The sequence below is a fragment of the Lipomyces chichibuensis genome, assembly GCF_038497645.1.
Source record: "Lipomyces chichibuensis strain CBS 12929 unplaced genomic scaffold V1513scaffold_2, whole genome shotgun sequence".
Lineage (NCBI taxonomy): Eukaryota > Fungi > Ascomycota > Lipomycetes > Lipomycetales > Lipomycetaceae > Lipomyces > Lipomyces chichibuensis.
The window spans coordinates 139,341-154,553 of NW_027117454.1; the positions used below are offsets into that span (position 1 = coordinate 139,341).

Here is a 15,213-nt window from a genome sequence, read left to right on the forward strand (position 1 = left end):
ATTGCGACCGTTAGACTAATCTGCGGTCGCTTTTCAGATACGAAGAGAGTGAACTCGTTGAACTTGGAAAGTACCGTATGAATCTGCGCAAGTCGGACCCAATCTCTTGTCGTAAAGGGAGGGAATTCCTTCTATTCACCTGTTCTCTAGCATGCAAAGCATCATCTAACATCCGGAATGTCGAATTCCACCGGGTGTCGACATCATACTCGATGAATTTGTCCGGGAGGTTGTTAATCTTGCATACGTCATTCCACTTTTGCTTCCTTCGTCCTTGAAACTATCGCAAACATTATTGGCGTCCTCCACCGTGCCGGACTTCAACGCCCGAAGAATGTCCTTAACAATGAGATTAAGAACATGGGCGAGGCAACGAATATAGCTATCTGGACCACGGAAGAGAGGTTCATCGTTTAGATTTTGTTGGAAGTCATGATATAGTTGCAAAGCCATGCGTTCGTTGTTACTGGCGTTGTCACCCGTAATTGTAAGTAGTTTACGCCCTAGATCCAGCTCTCTGAGCATATTTTTAACTGCCGCTGCTAAGTTCTCGGTTCTTCACCGGCTCGGAGGGTAAATCATCAGGGCTCATGATCGAATGCTTTCGCAGCAAATGATTTGTCATATTGCTGGTCGACGCGTGTCGTTTAGAATCACTTGTATGCCAGTTACACACTATGTCAGTACGTTCATCCACAATAGAGCATTGGATTCGCGTATCCGTGGTTCTCCGCTTTTTATACTTTTGGTCGTACCACTCATGTGCAATCTCTTTCTGAGTGAAATACGCCCAAAACCATGCCTTCTTTTTATCTGAATAAGGACGGACTAACGGCAGCACGATATCCACCGAAGGCCTTGAAACAATTGACGAATCACCATCAGGTTGCCGAGTCGGCTGCGAAACGGAATCCGAAGGTAAAACCTCGACATCACTAATATCAATCAAAGAATCGAGTTCTCTTTGACCGAACATGGGGTTAGATGATGGCCCAGGAGTTGGACTGTTGGACAGCTGATCTTCTGGTAAAACTTCACTATCGTAGCCGTCATTGAGGGCGAAATAGTTTTGGCGATACCCTCTGGTTTCCATTTAACTATGAGAGTCAATAAGCTCTGGATAATCGTATACAAAACTATAGAAAAGAATTGAGCGCTGGTAGAAGACTTCGGGTGCGAGAGTTAGATATAGGTTTGCGGTTTGATAACTAGGCTTTAATAGGAAATGTTTTAACTCATTTAAGATGTCACGAGATTGGCGGCGATATATTCGATCGAATAAGTTAACGAATATTCGAGCCGATATTATTCGACCTAAACCATGTTTGTCGAATACGAATATCGAATATTGGGAAAACCTGCCGATATTCGTATTCGACACAGCCCTAAATTGCGTCCTGGCATGGGGTTAATTTAAGAGTATAATGGTCAACAGTTTTCGTAACTTGTAGAACGTAGAACGTTAGATGATTAGATGGGAAAAATATTGCTACGTTACCCTCAGGCGTGTAATGAATGTCGTGCTAATTGAAGAAGGTTACCGGATCGCGGCGCAGGGGCCAGCGGCCTGGCACGTGCTGGACAGAGGCCCGGTTAAATCACAACTGTGAAGCGGGCAGCAATGACATTTCGTGTTTTCGACTGGTTCTAGCACTAAGTTGGCCGCAATATGACATTCGTTGCAGAGTGCGTGCCCATGGGGAAATATGGAATAATTAGAATGGGGCAGGCAGCGGAGAAATTCGTTGCAAAAAGGAGACTGTCAGGCAAGTTCCGACGGCCACAAATGGCGGGGCAAAGCACTCACTTTCGTTTAGTGGCGCGTGCCCACGTCCTTTCTCTTGTCTGGGCTTACTGACGCGCCTGGACATGGTTCTCCTCGCGTGCTACTCCACTCCTCACCTTTTCTCCCCAAATCGCGTCGGTTCGCGTGAGGTTTCTCATTTCTTATCATATCATATCATATCCATCTTGCCCTTCCATTTATCTTGTCGTTCTGCATCTAATCACATCACATCGTCGTGTTAATTAACCTGACATTCATAATCGAAAATGGGCTGCGGAATGAGCACTGAAGACGTCGCCGGCAAGGCCCGCAACGACGAGATTGAGAACCAGATCAAGAGGGACCGCATCATGCAGCGCAATGAGATCAAAATGCTCCTCCTTGGCGCAGGCGAATCGGGCAAATCGACCATCATCAAGCAAATGAAGCTCATCCACGAAGGTGGTTACTCACGGGATGAGCGGCTGTCGTTTCGAGAGATCATATTTTCAAACACGGTTCAGAGCATGAAGGTCATTGTCGAAGCTATGGATAGTCTTGGGATCGGGTTGTCTGATCTCTCGAATGCGAGGAAGGCCCGGTTGGTGTACGATCTCCCGAACCAGATCGAAGGCGAGTGCCTCCCTGCCGAGGTCGGCCCCGCCATCGCATCTCTGTGGGCGGACGATGGTGTACAGGAGACATACAGGCGTGGAAGAGAGTACCAGCTTAACGACTCAGCAAAATACTACTTTGACGCAATCGAGCGGATAGCCGACCCGTACTACATCCCAAACGATCAGGATGTGTTGCGGTCGCGCGTCAAGACGACCGGAATAACCGAGACAACATTCCTCATCGGCGATCTCACGTACCGCATGTTCGATGTCGGTGGCCAGCGATCGGAGCGGAAGAAGTGGATACATTGTTTCGAGAACGTCACGACCATCCTATTCCTGGTTGCGATTTCGGAGTATGACCAGATGCTGTTCGAGGACGAGAGCGTCAATCGCATGCATGAGGCGCTCACGCTGTTTGAATCGATCTGCAACTCGCGATGGTTTATCAAAACGTCGATTATTTTGTTCCTCAACAAAATAGATATCTTTAGAGAAAAGATCAAAACCTCCCCGCTACGAATATACTTCCCTGATTACGACAGTAAGTCTCCATTTCTGTACTTAAAAACCATCATATAATTTCATGCTAACAATTGATACAGAGGATGACAACGACTACAACCAGGGGTGCGAGTTCATCCTCAACAGGTTCGTAAACCTCAACAAATCAGACACGAAGCAGGTTTACACGCACTTTACCTGCGCCACAGACACCACCCAAATCAAATTCGTAATGGCGGCCGTAAACGATATCATCATACAAGAAAACCTCAGAATTAGTGGTCTGATATAACTATAACCGTTTCGACAATAATGGAGGGGTCGGGATCGGAGTAATGATGCGTTTATATAATGTTGTTTTGATTTCGGAATGTTTGGACGTTAATCAAGTTCTTGCAAACCATTGGTCTTTCACGATTATACCAATTAAGTTCATGATGTTTATATTTTCTATACATTAGTCTAATTCAGTTCTTCTTGATCTCTTCTATCGGACTACGTTGACCTTAATGTCCAATTTAAGAGCGTAAATAAATAAGTAGAAATCCTTCTGATAGTCTTATTTCCGACACAGCTGGACGACCTGCAAGCTGATACTATGAATGAAACCACACACAGGACGAGATGAACCACAGCCTGCTTTAAAAACTTGACAATAATTTACACGACCTGCATTCAAAATATGGGTTCACCGGGATACATCGCCTATTAAAAGTTAACAATAGGCACGACTACGGAATACGAAGTGTGGCCGTAGCATATTCAGCAGAGTACGGAGAGGATCGGCCGGGCTGTGGGGGAAAACCGCGCGGCTGGAGCTACCTAACAACAAAAACTGTGATTAAGTCGACGCCATGAGGCCACAAGAAAGGCGAGATTATTAATCGCATACATTACCCAGTCAGTGTCAACATAAATCCTCCCATATAAAATATGGTGTATGTGATAGCCTATATATGCAATAAATTGTATGGGATGATGACGAGCAATTTTGCCGGAAGGGCATCAAAGCTCAGTCTAAGTGGACTGGGTCAGGCTCTGGACATAGTGCCTTACTAGCACATGGATACCCCTTACAACATTTAACGCGTCAGCCGCCATGCTAGGCTTCATCATAACAAAAGCATTTCTACTTGCAAGTAAAAACCTGACACTAATTAAGTATAACGTCGAAGGCAAGTGGATGGGCATTGGGCAATGTTAATTGTTAAATAAAGCCCACGAAGAATATGTTCAAAATAATATTTTATTTTCCACCTCGGGACTGGGGTTTCAATCAACAACGTTTGGGTTATTCCCGAGTTTGACCCGAGAACACCCGACACCCAAACCCCCACCCGCTCTCCGCTCTCCGCCCTCCGCCCTCCGCCCACGCCGCGCCGTGTCGACCTGTCTTTTAGGTAAAATCTAGGCAACCTTTAGTTCTCTTTGTCACCTTTTCCTGTCCTGTCTCATTGATTTCGTTTCCCTGCGTTTCGGTTTCGTATGAATTCGCTCGGCAATTAAACGACTTTCGGTTTTGGTGGATTATTATTCAAGGTTTTGCGTTACGATTGTGGTTATTTCCTTAGCTGAGGAACACGTTATCCGGAGCACCTGATATATCAACCTCAAGTTGGCATTTTCCCGCTTCACTTTCGCCTGTCCCCGAGAATTTTACATAATGCGAATACTTGCATAAGTCGAACGCCGTCGATGAATATTCCCATCTCGCAATATCCTTCTTTTACCAGACGCATCACAGCATCATCAATATCAAAAATGAATAATAATTCTGTCCCGAGACATTCGATTTCCGCCACATCGTCATCGACGTCGCTATCTTCCGCCATGTCGCATACTTTAACGACACCAAATACATCTGATCCTCCTACGCCATATTTCTATCCGACGTCGGCAGCAAAGTGCCCGTCGGGGCTTACTGACACCGAATATCCCTCACTCCGCACACCGTTACCTTCGCCGACTGGATCGCCTGCCCCGGAAGCAGTTTTCGCGAGAATGCTGCGGAATAGACGATTGACACAAATTCAACAAGGCAAGCATACGGATAACGTGGACGATGATGACGACACGCTTTTGGAGATTACCCAGCAACAGGTTTCCCCGTGGGAAGACTTTCGGCAGTCGTGGTTGTCGCCTTCGCCGTCGGGCGCGCATACGGCGAACAATGACGACCGGTGGACGATGCATGAAGAGCCGGAGTATTACCCTCAACATTCTCATTCTCATATCACTACTGCCGCCACCGAAGATGAGTTGTCGTATGAACAAGAATACACTCTCAGGCCACCGCCGGCGCCAAATTTCGGAACTGATCCTGGCCTGCAGGTCGATATTTTAGCTGAAGCAGCCAAACGGGCCGAGATGGAAATTCTCGCGACCGATATTAGTGAGATGCAGTTTTGATCGGCGAAATTGTCGAAATATCTCGGTACATTGTGTTTGGTAATTTTATTTGTATACTAGGAGTTTCTTTTGAGTACGAGAGGATGGTGTGTCTGAGTTAATGGATTTGTATTATCGGCTTTGTTATTCGTTATGTTAGTTTTGGGTTTGGTTTGGTCACATTTTTGCGTTAAGATCTCCCACTTTGGTTATCGTTTAGCTTGTTTGCTAATATACAACTTAACAACAAATGAACACTCTAATTTCAGAGATCCCACTCACAACTGCGTCCAATCAACCCTGCCAAACTTTCCAAAAACTGCACATCCGTCTCATCAAACCCATTCAGGACCAAACAATCTACATCAAGAACACCTCTAACGGCGCCAGCATCATCCAAGATCGGCACGACGACTTCTGATTTCGTGGACCCGTCGCATGCTATATGTCCCGGAAACTTCTCGACGTCAGGCACCACAATAGTTCTTCCCGCCTCGGCCGCCGTGCCGCAGACACCGTGACCAAAGTTAATAGTCTGGCAGGCTACTTTGCCCATGAACGGGCCCAGCATTAATGTCCGCTTCCCGCCTCTTTTGTCCCCCTCGAGCTCCTTATCCCCCTCCGTATCCGCATCCGAGTGTTTTTGCCACCGCCGCAGCTGCACCACATAGAAGCCGGCCCAATTTACATGCATGCCGAGAGCGTCGAACGCGTGCCACATTAGCGACGCCGTGTTCGCCAGGTTGGTCGCCCAGAAACGTTGCGACTCGAAGAGTGCGACAGCGGACGATATTGCCGTTTCGTAGACTTGGGATTTGTCGGTTGTGGTTGTGAAGGTCGATGCGTCAGCATGGTGGACATTGCCTTGCTAGAAGCCGGTAACACCTCGAGGTTAGCTAAAATCAGGGTCCATGGAGTGTAAAGGAGATATGTTGTACCATATTGGGTCTCGAACAACTATGCGGAGTGTGGTATTATAGATATTTATATAAATAGTGCTGCTGTCCGGCGCTTTTTCCTCAAGTAGGTGTGGACGTGAGCAACACTGCTAGCTCGAAATTCGTCTAAGGTCCGACGTCCATTGAAATGACATCATACAGACGCCAGACCTAAGTAGCCCGGCCTAAACGTTAAGTAAACAGTCCTCGACCACACACACACCACAATGATAATATGATTACTTTATATATACACCGTATTATTAATCTACCCAGACAATGACAAGTTCCAAACCATTTGTAAAAGCCCCAGAAAACATTTCCTCATTCTATACAAACATATATCCACTCTATATTATGATAACCACAACTCACACATTCTAGCACCTCTAAAATGTAAACAATCCACTCCGCTTCTTGCCGAACGGATACACAGCCAATGTTGCGATAAACAACCCAACCACAATGCCAATACTAATCTGGATCATATTCATACCAACCGTCCATATACCGGTGGTGTACGCCGCCGAACTCGAAGAACTCGCAGTTGCTGTCGTCGTCGTGACTGTTGTTGACGCCGTGACGGTCGCGGTTATGGTGGTTAACGTGCCGGATACGTTAAAAGTAGACGTGGCGATCGCGATCGCGGTCGCCGTCGAAGTCGAGTTCGAAACGATCAAGTCCGCGACAGCGACTCCGGATATTAACGAACCCTGGGCCGCGAGACCGGACGGGACTTGGACGAAGATTGCAGGCAGCATTGCCGCGAACGCGAGGCCGTGACCCACTCGCGAGTACAAGTTCCCCAATATTCCAATGGCAAAGCACGCAATCGCTGACGCGAGCTCGGCAGTCTGGGAAAAGTGAAGATTACAGAAATACGACACGACATACCCTGCCCCGGCAATTGACACCATGACAGGTAGCTGTGTCCAGTGCGCTTGGTTCACGAGCGCGAGACCGACGCTGAAAAGCGGCACGAAGATGAAACGATACCACGGAGATAAACTAGATGGGCAGGTTGTGCTTGAGGTCGCGTTGCGGTCCATCCAGCCATAAATTGCCGATCCGAGAGTGATGCCGAACCCGAGGAAGACTATAATTGTTAGACTATTCATACGACATATACAAGTTAAGAAAGTACATACGAGAATAAATGATAGCGTAAAACATCCTGACGGAGCCAGCTACGATATTCTTTGACTGCAACTCCAATGCGCCGCAGAGAATAATGTAACCAGGCAAGATTAATGCCAAGGCTCCCTGTGTGATCGCCGAAAAGCAGAACAAATCTACATCATTGATCGATCCAAACGCGCGACCGAGAAAGCTGACTATGACACTAGCAGTGATCTCAAATACATTGCTGTACAAATCAGACCGCGGCGCAATAACGAGCTGTAAAAACCCGACGATGCAGCCCAGGAGGAATGCTATAGGCATATCGATCCATCGGCCACCAAAAGCAAAAGGGGCCACCATAGCTGACGAAAAGCCGAAGATTAGAACGCAGAGCCACGGATGGTACAGCAGACTTGCCTTCATGACTTCGTCGAGCCGCTGCATTGCCTCCTCAACACCAATAACGTCGTGCACAACTTCCTTGTATATAGTGTGCGTCTGGTGTAGCTTGCCCAGATTCACACCCTGAACCACTCTCACAAGCTGCATTTCGGACGTATGCGTTGACGCGTCTCCGAACGAAACGATCATGCATCCGGGAATATACAGAAACTGACCGTCAATCTCGAGCACACGCGATGTCATCTTCATGTACTCCTCCAACCTGTGGGTCGGCGCACCGTACAACATGAGCGCTCGGCACAGTTTCAAGATAAACCGCTGCCGCTGCAAAATCTCTGCGATGTGAACTGTAATGCGAATTTGGTCTTCCAGCCGGACTTTGTGTTTCTTCCCACCACCCTTCATTTTTTTACTCGGGTGGTGGTGCGGGAATGAACCCGGTCGTCCAGTCGCTGCTAATGCATGTCCACTTCCAATAATAAGACCTGCTAATGAAGAAGTTGATGCGTTCGCCGACCGGCTGTACCATTTTCGTGTCGGGGTATTCACACCAGAAGCCGCTGGCGAAGTGTTTCCACCCGATCCATATGGATCTAATGAATTTCGAGAACCACCATTATGATGGAGTTGATGCTGTTGGTCGTTGTACAGCTTGAGCAGTGACGACAGAATACCTCCCTTCACATGCGTCGGTGGGGGCACGTAATCCTCTCGCTCAATCGGAGTCTGCTGTCCAGATGGTATCGGCTCCGACTCAACCATAAATTGGTCATCCGGGCCCGCACCAGGCGTGCCTCCACCAAACTTGAGAGTATGTGCCCGAACCAGCTGCCGAGCTTCTTCATGCAAAGGGTCGACCCCAGCATCCGGGTTCCGCATATTATTCAGTCCATCCAAATTTTCAAGCTTCTCCAAATCCAAATCCGGAATACTGCCATTCCCATGCTCAATGTCATGCGCATCAAATACAGGTGAACCCGTGGCACTTCCGGGCGCAGAGCGCGTTCCCGAGTTCGCCAAAGCGTACCGCAGCCGTCGCGACTCCTCGTCTTCCTCTACCGAACTTCGCAATTGTGAGGGCGATTTCTCGTTTTCTTCGTCCTCCTCTAGCAAGACATCGGCTTTACCAATTTTCTTTGGTTGTTGACGCGTTTCATTGGATATTGCGCCTTCATCTTGACTTTCGAGCTGCAAATCTGTTGCCGACGATGTAGGCGACATCCGTGGCGACATACCACGTTCCTTCGCATTAGTGGAAGACAATCGCTGGTGAAGCGATTGTCTCTCCGCTCCGGATGGCGGTGAGACGATGCCAGATGGCGGTGTTTCCGGCGCAGACACATAGGAGTCGTCCTTCGGATACAAAACGGATCCCGAAGAAGGGTCGTTTCCCAGTGGGAACCTCACACGCAACCGTGGAGACCGCGTACCCGGGGATATTCCCCTCTCGCGCGATTGCGACCGTGATCGTGGCGCCATGGACGAATACAGTGGCAGCGGCGCCGGTCTGTGTCGATGATGAGGGGTCGAGGTCCCTGATCCTGGTGATGCTGTGGGTTTAGACGACGGTTTCTCGCCTGTCGATGGGAGTGCGAGTGATTCGCTCGGAGCAGTTGTTTCTGCTAGCACTGTCTGCTGTTCCACGGGATCGACAGGCGTTGGCGGGATAGTCTCGCCCAGTACTGGGGTCGGACTGGTTGAAATGCGCGTCAACTTTGGCGGAGTTCCAGACATTTCGCTCGCCGTGACCCTTTTACCTTAATTTTTGGGGGATATTTTCCGCCCTTGCTTCGATAGCAATCAATGCAGTATGAAATACGGAGGGACTATCGGCAGTTGATACGAAACGGCGATATATTTGAGAGGCGGGTTCGGAATGGACAGTGAGAAAGCGACGCGGGGTGTGGCGCCTCTAACTAGAGTACTAAAGTTGGGATCGCCGCCCAGGCACGTAGAATTAATGCGAACTTAGTAGGAAAACCAGGTCCAGGTGTAGGATCCAAAGTTTGGACCACTTAAAACCGCGCAAATGCATCCATTTCGACAAGATCAAATACTCAAATTTATTCTTTAAATTACTGCTATCGTCGGTTAATGTGGTCTACTCTGTGCAACGAATATCCAACGAAGATTTAATAGTTCTCTTTAAGCCGAACGTCACACTCGATAACGTCACCGTGAAAGCGCTCTTGTGCCCACTTTTGGAACTTCGTTTTAAACCCGCGTGAAAGGGGTGGCGGGTGGGGGGAGCTCGGTAAAAGGTTTCCGCCGACTCGCCGCTCGAACTCCAAAGGCTTTTATACTTGGACCATTGCTGTAAACATATAATACGGTTATGTCATAGACAAGGCGAGATTGCGCAGTTAGAGCACTTTCTTAACATGAATTAATGCCATTAGCGCGGCCCCCGCCGCATACGGAAATGTTGCCCAGGAAGGAATAGTATCGTTGGTATAAGCAGCTGCGGATTGTTTACCCTAAGAGGACCAATACTGACCGGGCCGATTGCCAACGGGTTGATCCCTGAGTCAGCTTCCGCAGACGTCATCATTTCACTATATTACATAAATATCATTTAGACCTGATTCTAGTTACATGTATAATTAACACATAATGTTTTATTTCAAACGACCAAGGTGCCCAATTGTACAAATACCAAGTCCAATATTTCAATGAACAGCTGCGATAACACAAACCAACATCACAAAATATACTACAAATAATAATAGAAACACATGCATAAAACTCCCTTATCTTTTTATGATTCCATACTTAGCTCGTTGACGCCCTTTTCGACCACTGATATCCCTTTCACTCCCTCCTCTCTGATTCCCCACAGCTCCTTCAAATCTACGTTTACCCAGTTCTTCTCCCACGTGCCATGTATGAGCACTTTACCGCGCGCCTTTCTGCCCTCCGTAGTCGTTCTCAGTCGCGCTACACCAACAGACCAGAAGTTCAAGTCCGAGTTCACCGACTTCTTGAGTTCTTCGAGAGTGATGGGGATCATTGGCTGTCGAATCGGCGCATAAGGATTGCTGTTTCCGTTCGCGGACATGTCACTAGACGGCGACGACGCCCGAGTCCCAACTTCGACACGATACTCATCAAACTGGGTCGATAAAGGACTCGGCGATACAGATTTCTTGGCCTGTCCTGGCTGAACATGTGGCGCCAACTGCACCGACGACAAACTTGATGACTTCTTGTGTGCCTTTCTTCTTCCCGCCTTTCCATTACTCGAACTCAAACTCGATGTACTGCCGTTACCCATAGAATAAAGTTCTTGCGCCAGACCGCCGGTATATTCTGCACCGTACATACTTGTTCTACTGGACGGCGATCCAGTTCGAGGCGATGACTGCTGCGACGGAGTGACATAGTTCCCGTACGCACCCGAATATGCGTACATATCGCCCGGCTGCATCAACCACACATTTCCGTCCGGATCCTGGTAATACTGCGCCTGTTGTTGCTGCTGCTGCAACTGTTGCTGCAACTGTTGCTGAGCAGCGTTCATCATGGCCAGCTGGATGCGCTGCTGCTGTTGCGCGATATACTGGCTCGTAGCCAAAAGCTCCTGCTGCTTCGCATGCAGCGCAGCATAAATTCGCGGATCAAGCCTCTCCGCCTCCTCCCTCGCTTCGTCGCGAAGGTCTTCCTCCGACGAAGACGGCGAAGAATAATTCACGCCATACGGGGCCTCGGTGTACTGCTGCTTCTTGGGTGTCGAATAACCAGGCGGATATGGCGTGCGAGGATGTCCCAGATTCTCGTTCCGCGTCCGTATATTGGACAGCAACGACGCTCGCGCGGCGGGCGTCGGGGCGAAGCTCACAGCCGCATCACGCTGGTTTGGGGCCTGTGCGTGCTGGACTTGTATTGGCGGCGGCCGGTGACGTGGCGAAAACGGTGTTGCTGTTGGACTGGTGAATGACATGATCTGACGGACTTGAAAATGGTGGCGATGCAGATTAATAGTCAACTGTAAATATAGATCCAAGCCAGTGAGATGGTTGACTAGACACGCTCGTTGATCTGATGCTGAATAACAAAGCAAGTATAAAGCAGACAAAACAATCACGCAAACAAAAATCTGAAAACAGGCGATGTATAATACACAATAAATTGAAACCAACGGAGTCGTTACTTTTACGCCGCTTTTGCCGTCCACAAATCAAGTTATGTGCAAAAAAAATGAAAGAAAAGACAAGGAAAAATTTAAGACCGAAAGCCTTGTAAATCTAAAAGAGTGAAACAACAACAAAACAATAAACACGAAATTGGCAAATGAAAGACCGGGTGCCGTCGTAACGAGCAAAGGAGGATTTGAGGAGACAGGCGGAGTAGTGCACACGCCGTTCGAAGCGTTTCTTAAGTTTCTCCAGGCGCTGTTGGAAAGTGTTACAGAATATCAGGGGTCTCGAAAGGCGTTACCCGGATTAATCGCAAATAAACTGCCAAGTTCAGGGAAAGGGTCAATTTATTCCCGGGCGGACAAACGGAGGCCAATTTTCAATGCTAGATGTGAGTTAAAGATAATATCATATCTTTGGGATTCAAGACCAGAGCGTATGCATCTTACCTTTCACATGTGCATACTCATAATCTGCTACTCTTAAGCTTATCCGTCCGTTGACTTTGCGCATGTTGTATTTTCGACCTAGCGAAGAGGGAGAACATATAATAACCACAACTGATAATGGAATGAATTATGACGACGTGGGCACTTTGCACGGCTTTCAGAACCGCGTAGTTTACATAAGCCAAATAAGCTTGTTGTTCGACTATCCTGTGTAGGATGTGTTTTGCACAATTAGTTCCTTCATATTTTGTTACATGCTTTATCTATGCTCTACCAGTAACTCCAAACGCGATCCGTGACAACTTCTCAACACTCCCACTCCAAGCCTCTAATGCCTTGAATCGCGTATCATTCGCCGAAGCTAACCTAGCCGCCTGCTCGCGTTCACGTTTTTCAGTTCCCGCCACCGCCTCTTCAGCACCGGTATCTGGCGCAACTTCGATTTCTAACCGCCCACTGACCTCATCGATCTTGCCCTGGACTTGGCCGTCGAGAATAAGCATTACCAGCAGATCTTCCATTTCTTCGACTTCTATGTTGAGAGTCTTGGCTAGATAATCAATTTCTATTCGCGAATACGGCGCAATCATATTGACAATAAACTTCGCACGAATACGACGAAGTACGTCGTCAAGGTAAAAGTGGATAAATGGATCGCTCATGATTCCGCCACTAGTTCCTTCCGCGCCACCATTTTCCCGTAGAATACGTTGGAAGTCGTGAATATCTGACCGCTGATATGCATCGACCAAGCTGTTCATGGCCGCAATCTGCGGATTCGACTTGTACGGCTTTGTTTCCTGTGACTCAAACGGATTGATGTCGTCGGTATTCGATAACATCACTGCTAGGACCAGGTACTTGAGAACTTGAATCCGCTGTAACGAGCCCGCTTCATCGTAATTTCGGAATGACTCGAAAAAGTCCTCGCGCGCTTTTTCCCACTGCTTTTCCGACATGTGCATTTTTCCGCCGCATTCACGAATGACACCCATAATACGCGGGTGAGGGATTGCTGAGTTGATTTGTAGCGTCCTGTTGTAGAGTTCCTGTGCTGGTTAACCTTGTTCTAATCTCAGAATCAAGTAAATTCTACCTTCAGTTTCTTGTTGTTTTTGGTTTCAGTATACATCTGGATCTCCAATGCGTACACTTCCAATAAATATGTCCCCTTGGACTGATCGTCGCCGCCATCGTCCATTTGGCACGCTTGATGCAACACCTTCAGGATTCTAGTTAACCGGCTGTACTCTCCCCGATCCAACCACAGCTTCGCAAGCTTCAGGTTCGTCTTCAGCCACAGTCTTTCATTCTTTGCATCCTCAAGCGCAGTCAAAGTTGTCGAATAGAACGTCTCCATAAACGTCATATCAGTCGTTCCAGCAGAGACATAATCCAAGATATTATTCAAACTCTTCTCAGAGTAATTGCGAGTTACAGCTGACTTGGTGTACGTCAACAACTGCGTATAATACTTTAGCGTGCGTTCATGTTCCCCGCGTCGGAAGAGAAGCTTGACAACTTGCTTCAAGGCTTTGAATCCCCATTCCCCTTTCTCCGGTTCTAATTCCACAACTCCGAGGAACTCTTCGATCGCGGGTTCTGGATCGTCGTCTTCTTTTAATGCTTTCGCATTATAGTATTTGTTTTCGATGTCTACATTAGAGGAGTTTGATGCTAAGTCGTCGTCCTCGTATTCAAAATCATACTGTGATACATAGTTAACTTGATGAAGCCGACGCGTTTAGAATCGCACGACTTACATTCTCCTCGTCAGAGGCCATCATGAAATCGTCGTCGGACATCTTGAAGATCACAGAAGCACACTAGTGCAATGACTTCGTAGTGATTCAATTGGTCGATAAATTGGCAGACTTTAGGGTTGATCAAAAATGGTGGATTGTCGTCGTATTGATTGAATAATTTCGAACCTGAGGGTCATGATGCAATTCTGAGAACCAAAGTTGGGAATCTTGAAACTCTATCCAGCGCACCAACCCATCCTAATCACAAGCCTCTCGGATCTACTAACAGCTCGTAAAATGATATGGCAGAAGTCTTACTATAATATGCTTCGTTGATATTTTAAAGTAACCGCACCGGTCAATTGGGGCGGGAACCGGAATGGCATGATATTTTACAAGTTAATGCGCTGTCTATTCCTACTTGTTGTTCGTTACGTCCGCTGGTGCCACATTCATGAGGCCAGTATTAGCTGTCCTGTCATGATAAAGCCACCTCGAGGAGATGAAGGCAAGTCACTACCTAAGATCAATGATTTACAAATCAAGGAGTTGCACATGGTGCTCAGATGGAACCGTCAGGGGTTTAGCGCGTAGTCCAATTGCTTGGAGACTGAAGAAATGCCGTATGCAATTGAGGCTACGCGATTGCACATCATTACAAAGAATGAGGCTGAGAGGATGACGGCGGACCTTCGACTGAGATGGAGTACTGTAGGTTGAGGTGCCAAGACGAATTCCGCTCGTCACTAGTGACGTTGGGCGATTTCATGGTTGGCGGAGTCGTAGAAGACGTTCAGGCTCGAGACGACATTGATGCTATAGTAGAGATCTGCAAACTGGGTGATTGTAGAACTGCGGAACGGACGATTCACCTGGGAGCAAGTGGCTGCTGTTGGCAATTCCGCTAGATGTATTGAAGATGATAAAGACATACTGTCGTCTGAGGGATATCAGATATCGACAGAAGGGGCGCTAAGCGATGAAATAGCTGGGCAGTAAATAATAGATAGCATAGATATTGGCGTACAAGCAAACTCGTTTCTCGTTTAGCATCACTGATAATTTCTGATATATAAAATTTGGATATATAACTAACCGTGCTGGGTCATAGACCCCAATCTTGTATATTTACCGGATAAGCACCTCA

The 15,213-nt window shown here is 47.6% G+C and overlaps 7 protein-coding genes across 7 annotated transcripts; 2 read left to right on the plus strand and 5 right to left on the minus strand.

The window, feature by feature from the left end:
- Positions 1 to 403: 403 nt before the first annotated feature.
- Positions 404 to 1,454, minus strand: V1513DRAFT_95484 (uncharacterized protein). Its single transcript, XM_066900641.1, has one exon. The coding sequence runs from the start codon at positions 1,091 to 1,093 to the stop codon at positions 530 to 532; it is 564 nt and encodes a 187-aa protein (XP_066756083.1). The 5' UTR covers positions 1,094 to 1,454; the 3' UTR covers positions 404 to 529.
- Positions 1,455 to 2,064: 610 nt separating this feature from the next.
- V1513DRAFT_456175 (guanine nucleotide binding protein, alpha subunit) lies at positions 2,065 to 3,178 on the plus strand (the record flags this gene model as incomplete). The annotated part of the gene is made up of 2 exons (XM_066899557.1): positions 2,065 to 2,926; positions 2,988 to 3,178. 2 exons carry the CDS (start codon positions 2,065 to 2,067, stop codon positions 3,176 to 3,178), a joined length of 1,053 nt encoding a protein of 350 aa, XP_066756084.1.
- A 925-nt stretch (positions 3,179 to 4,103) lies between these two features.
- Positions 4,104 to 5,529, plus strand: V1513DRAFT_436018 (uncharacterized protein). Its single transcript, XM_066896708.1, has one exon. It carries the CDS (start codon positions 4,582 to 4,584, stop codon positions 5,293 to 5,295), a length of 714 nt encoding a protein of 237 aa, XP_066756085.1. The 5' UTR covers positions 4,104 to 4,581; the 3' UTR covers positions 5,296 to 5,529.
- V1513DRAFT_436020 (GAF domain-like protein) lies at positions 5,462 to 6,302 on the minus strand. Its single transcript, XM_066896709.1, has 2 exons — positions 6,213 to 6,302; positions 5,462 to 6,142 (listed from the first exon to the last, which is right to left on the minus strand). Exons 1-2 carry the CDS (start codon positions 6,213 to 6,215, stop codon positions 5,540 to 5,542), a joined length of 606 nt encoding a protein of 201 aa, XP_066756086.1. The 5' UTR covers positions 6,216 to 6,302; the 3' UTR covers positions 5,462 to 5,539.
- A 299-nt stretch (positions 6,303 to 6,601) lies between these two features.
- On the minus strand, positions 6,602 to 8,615 carry V1513DRAFT_456178 (uncharacterized protein; the record flags this gene model as incomplete). Its single annotated transcript, XM_066899558.1, has 2 exons — positions 6,602 to 7,308; positions 7,361 to 8,615. The coding sequence occupies 2 exons, from the start codon at positions 8,613 to 8,615 to the stop codon at positions 6,602 to 6,604; spliced, it is 1,962 nt and encodes a 653-aa protein (XP_066756087.1).
- Positions 8,616 to 10,286: 1,671 nt separating this feature from the next.
- V1513DRAFT_436024 (uncharacterized protein) lies at positions 10,287 to 12,156 on the minus strand. The gene has a single exon (XM_066896710.1). The coding sequence runs from the start codon at positions 11,674 to 11,676 to the stop codon at positions 10,495 to 10,497; it is 1,182 nt and encodes a 393-aa protein (XP_066756088.1). The 5' UTR covers positions 11,677 to 12,156; the 3' UTR covers positions 10,287 to 10,494.
- A 390-nt stretch (positions 12,157 to 12,546) lies between these two features.
- Positions 12,547 to 14,251, minus strand: V1513DRAFT_482378 (PCI domain-containing protein). Its single transcript, XM_066900388.1, has 3 exons — positions 14,085 to 14,251; positions 13,418 to 14,029; positions 12,547 to 13,370 (listed from the first exon to the last, which is right to left on the minus strand). Exons 1-3 carry the CDS (start codon positions 14,124 to 14,126, stop codon positions 12,585 to 12,587), a joined length of 1,440 nt encoding a protein of 479 aa, XP_066756089.1. The 5' UTR covers positions 14,127 to 14,251; the 3' UTR covers positions 12,547 to 12,584.
- Positions 14,252 to 15,213: the final 962 nt, after the last annotated feature.

Bases quoted from the DNA above. Each gene is read 5' to 3' on its own strand.
- V1513DRAFT_95484 (XM_066900641.1), bottom strand. From the start codon at position 1,093: ATGGAAACCAGAGGGTATCGCCAAAACTATTTCGCCCTCAATGACGGC.
- V1513DRAFT_436018 (XM_066896708.1), top strand. From the start codon at position 4,582: ATGAATATTCCCATCTCGCAATATCCTTCTTTTACCAGACGCATCACA.
- V1513DRAFT_436024 (XM_066896710.1), bottom strand. From the start codon at position 11,676: ATGTCATTCACCAGTCCAACAGCAACACCGTTTTCGCCACGTCACCGG.
- V1513DRAFT_482378 (XM_066900388.1), bottom strand. From the start codon at position 14,126: ATGTCCGACGACGATTTCATGATGGCCTCTGACGAGGAGAAT. The intron at 14,030-14,084 runs GTAAGTCGTGCG...TATGTATCACAG, and splicing joins TGGCCTCTGACGAGGAGAAT to TATGATTTTGAATACGAGGA. The intron at 13,371-13,417 runs GTAGAATTTACT...TAACCAGCACAG, and splicing joins AAAACAACAAGAAACTGAAG to GAACTCTACAACAGGACGCT.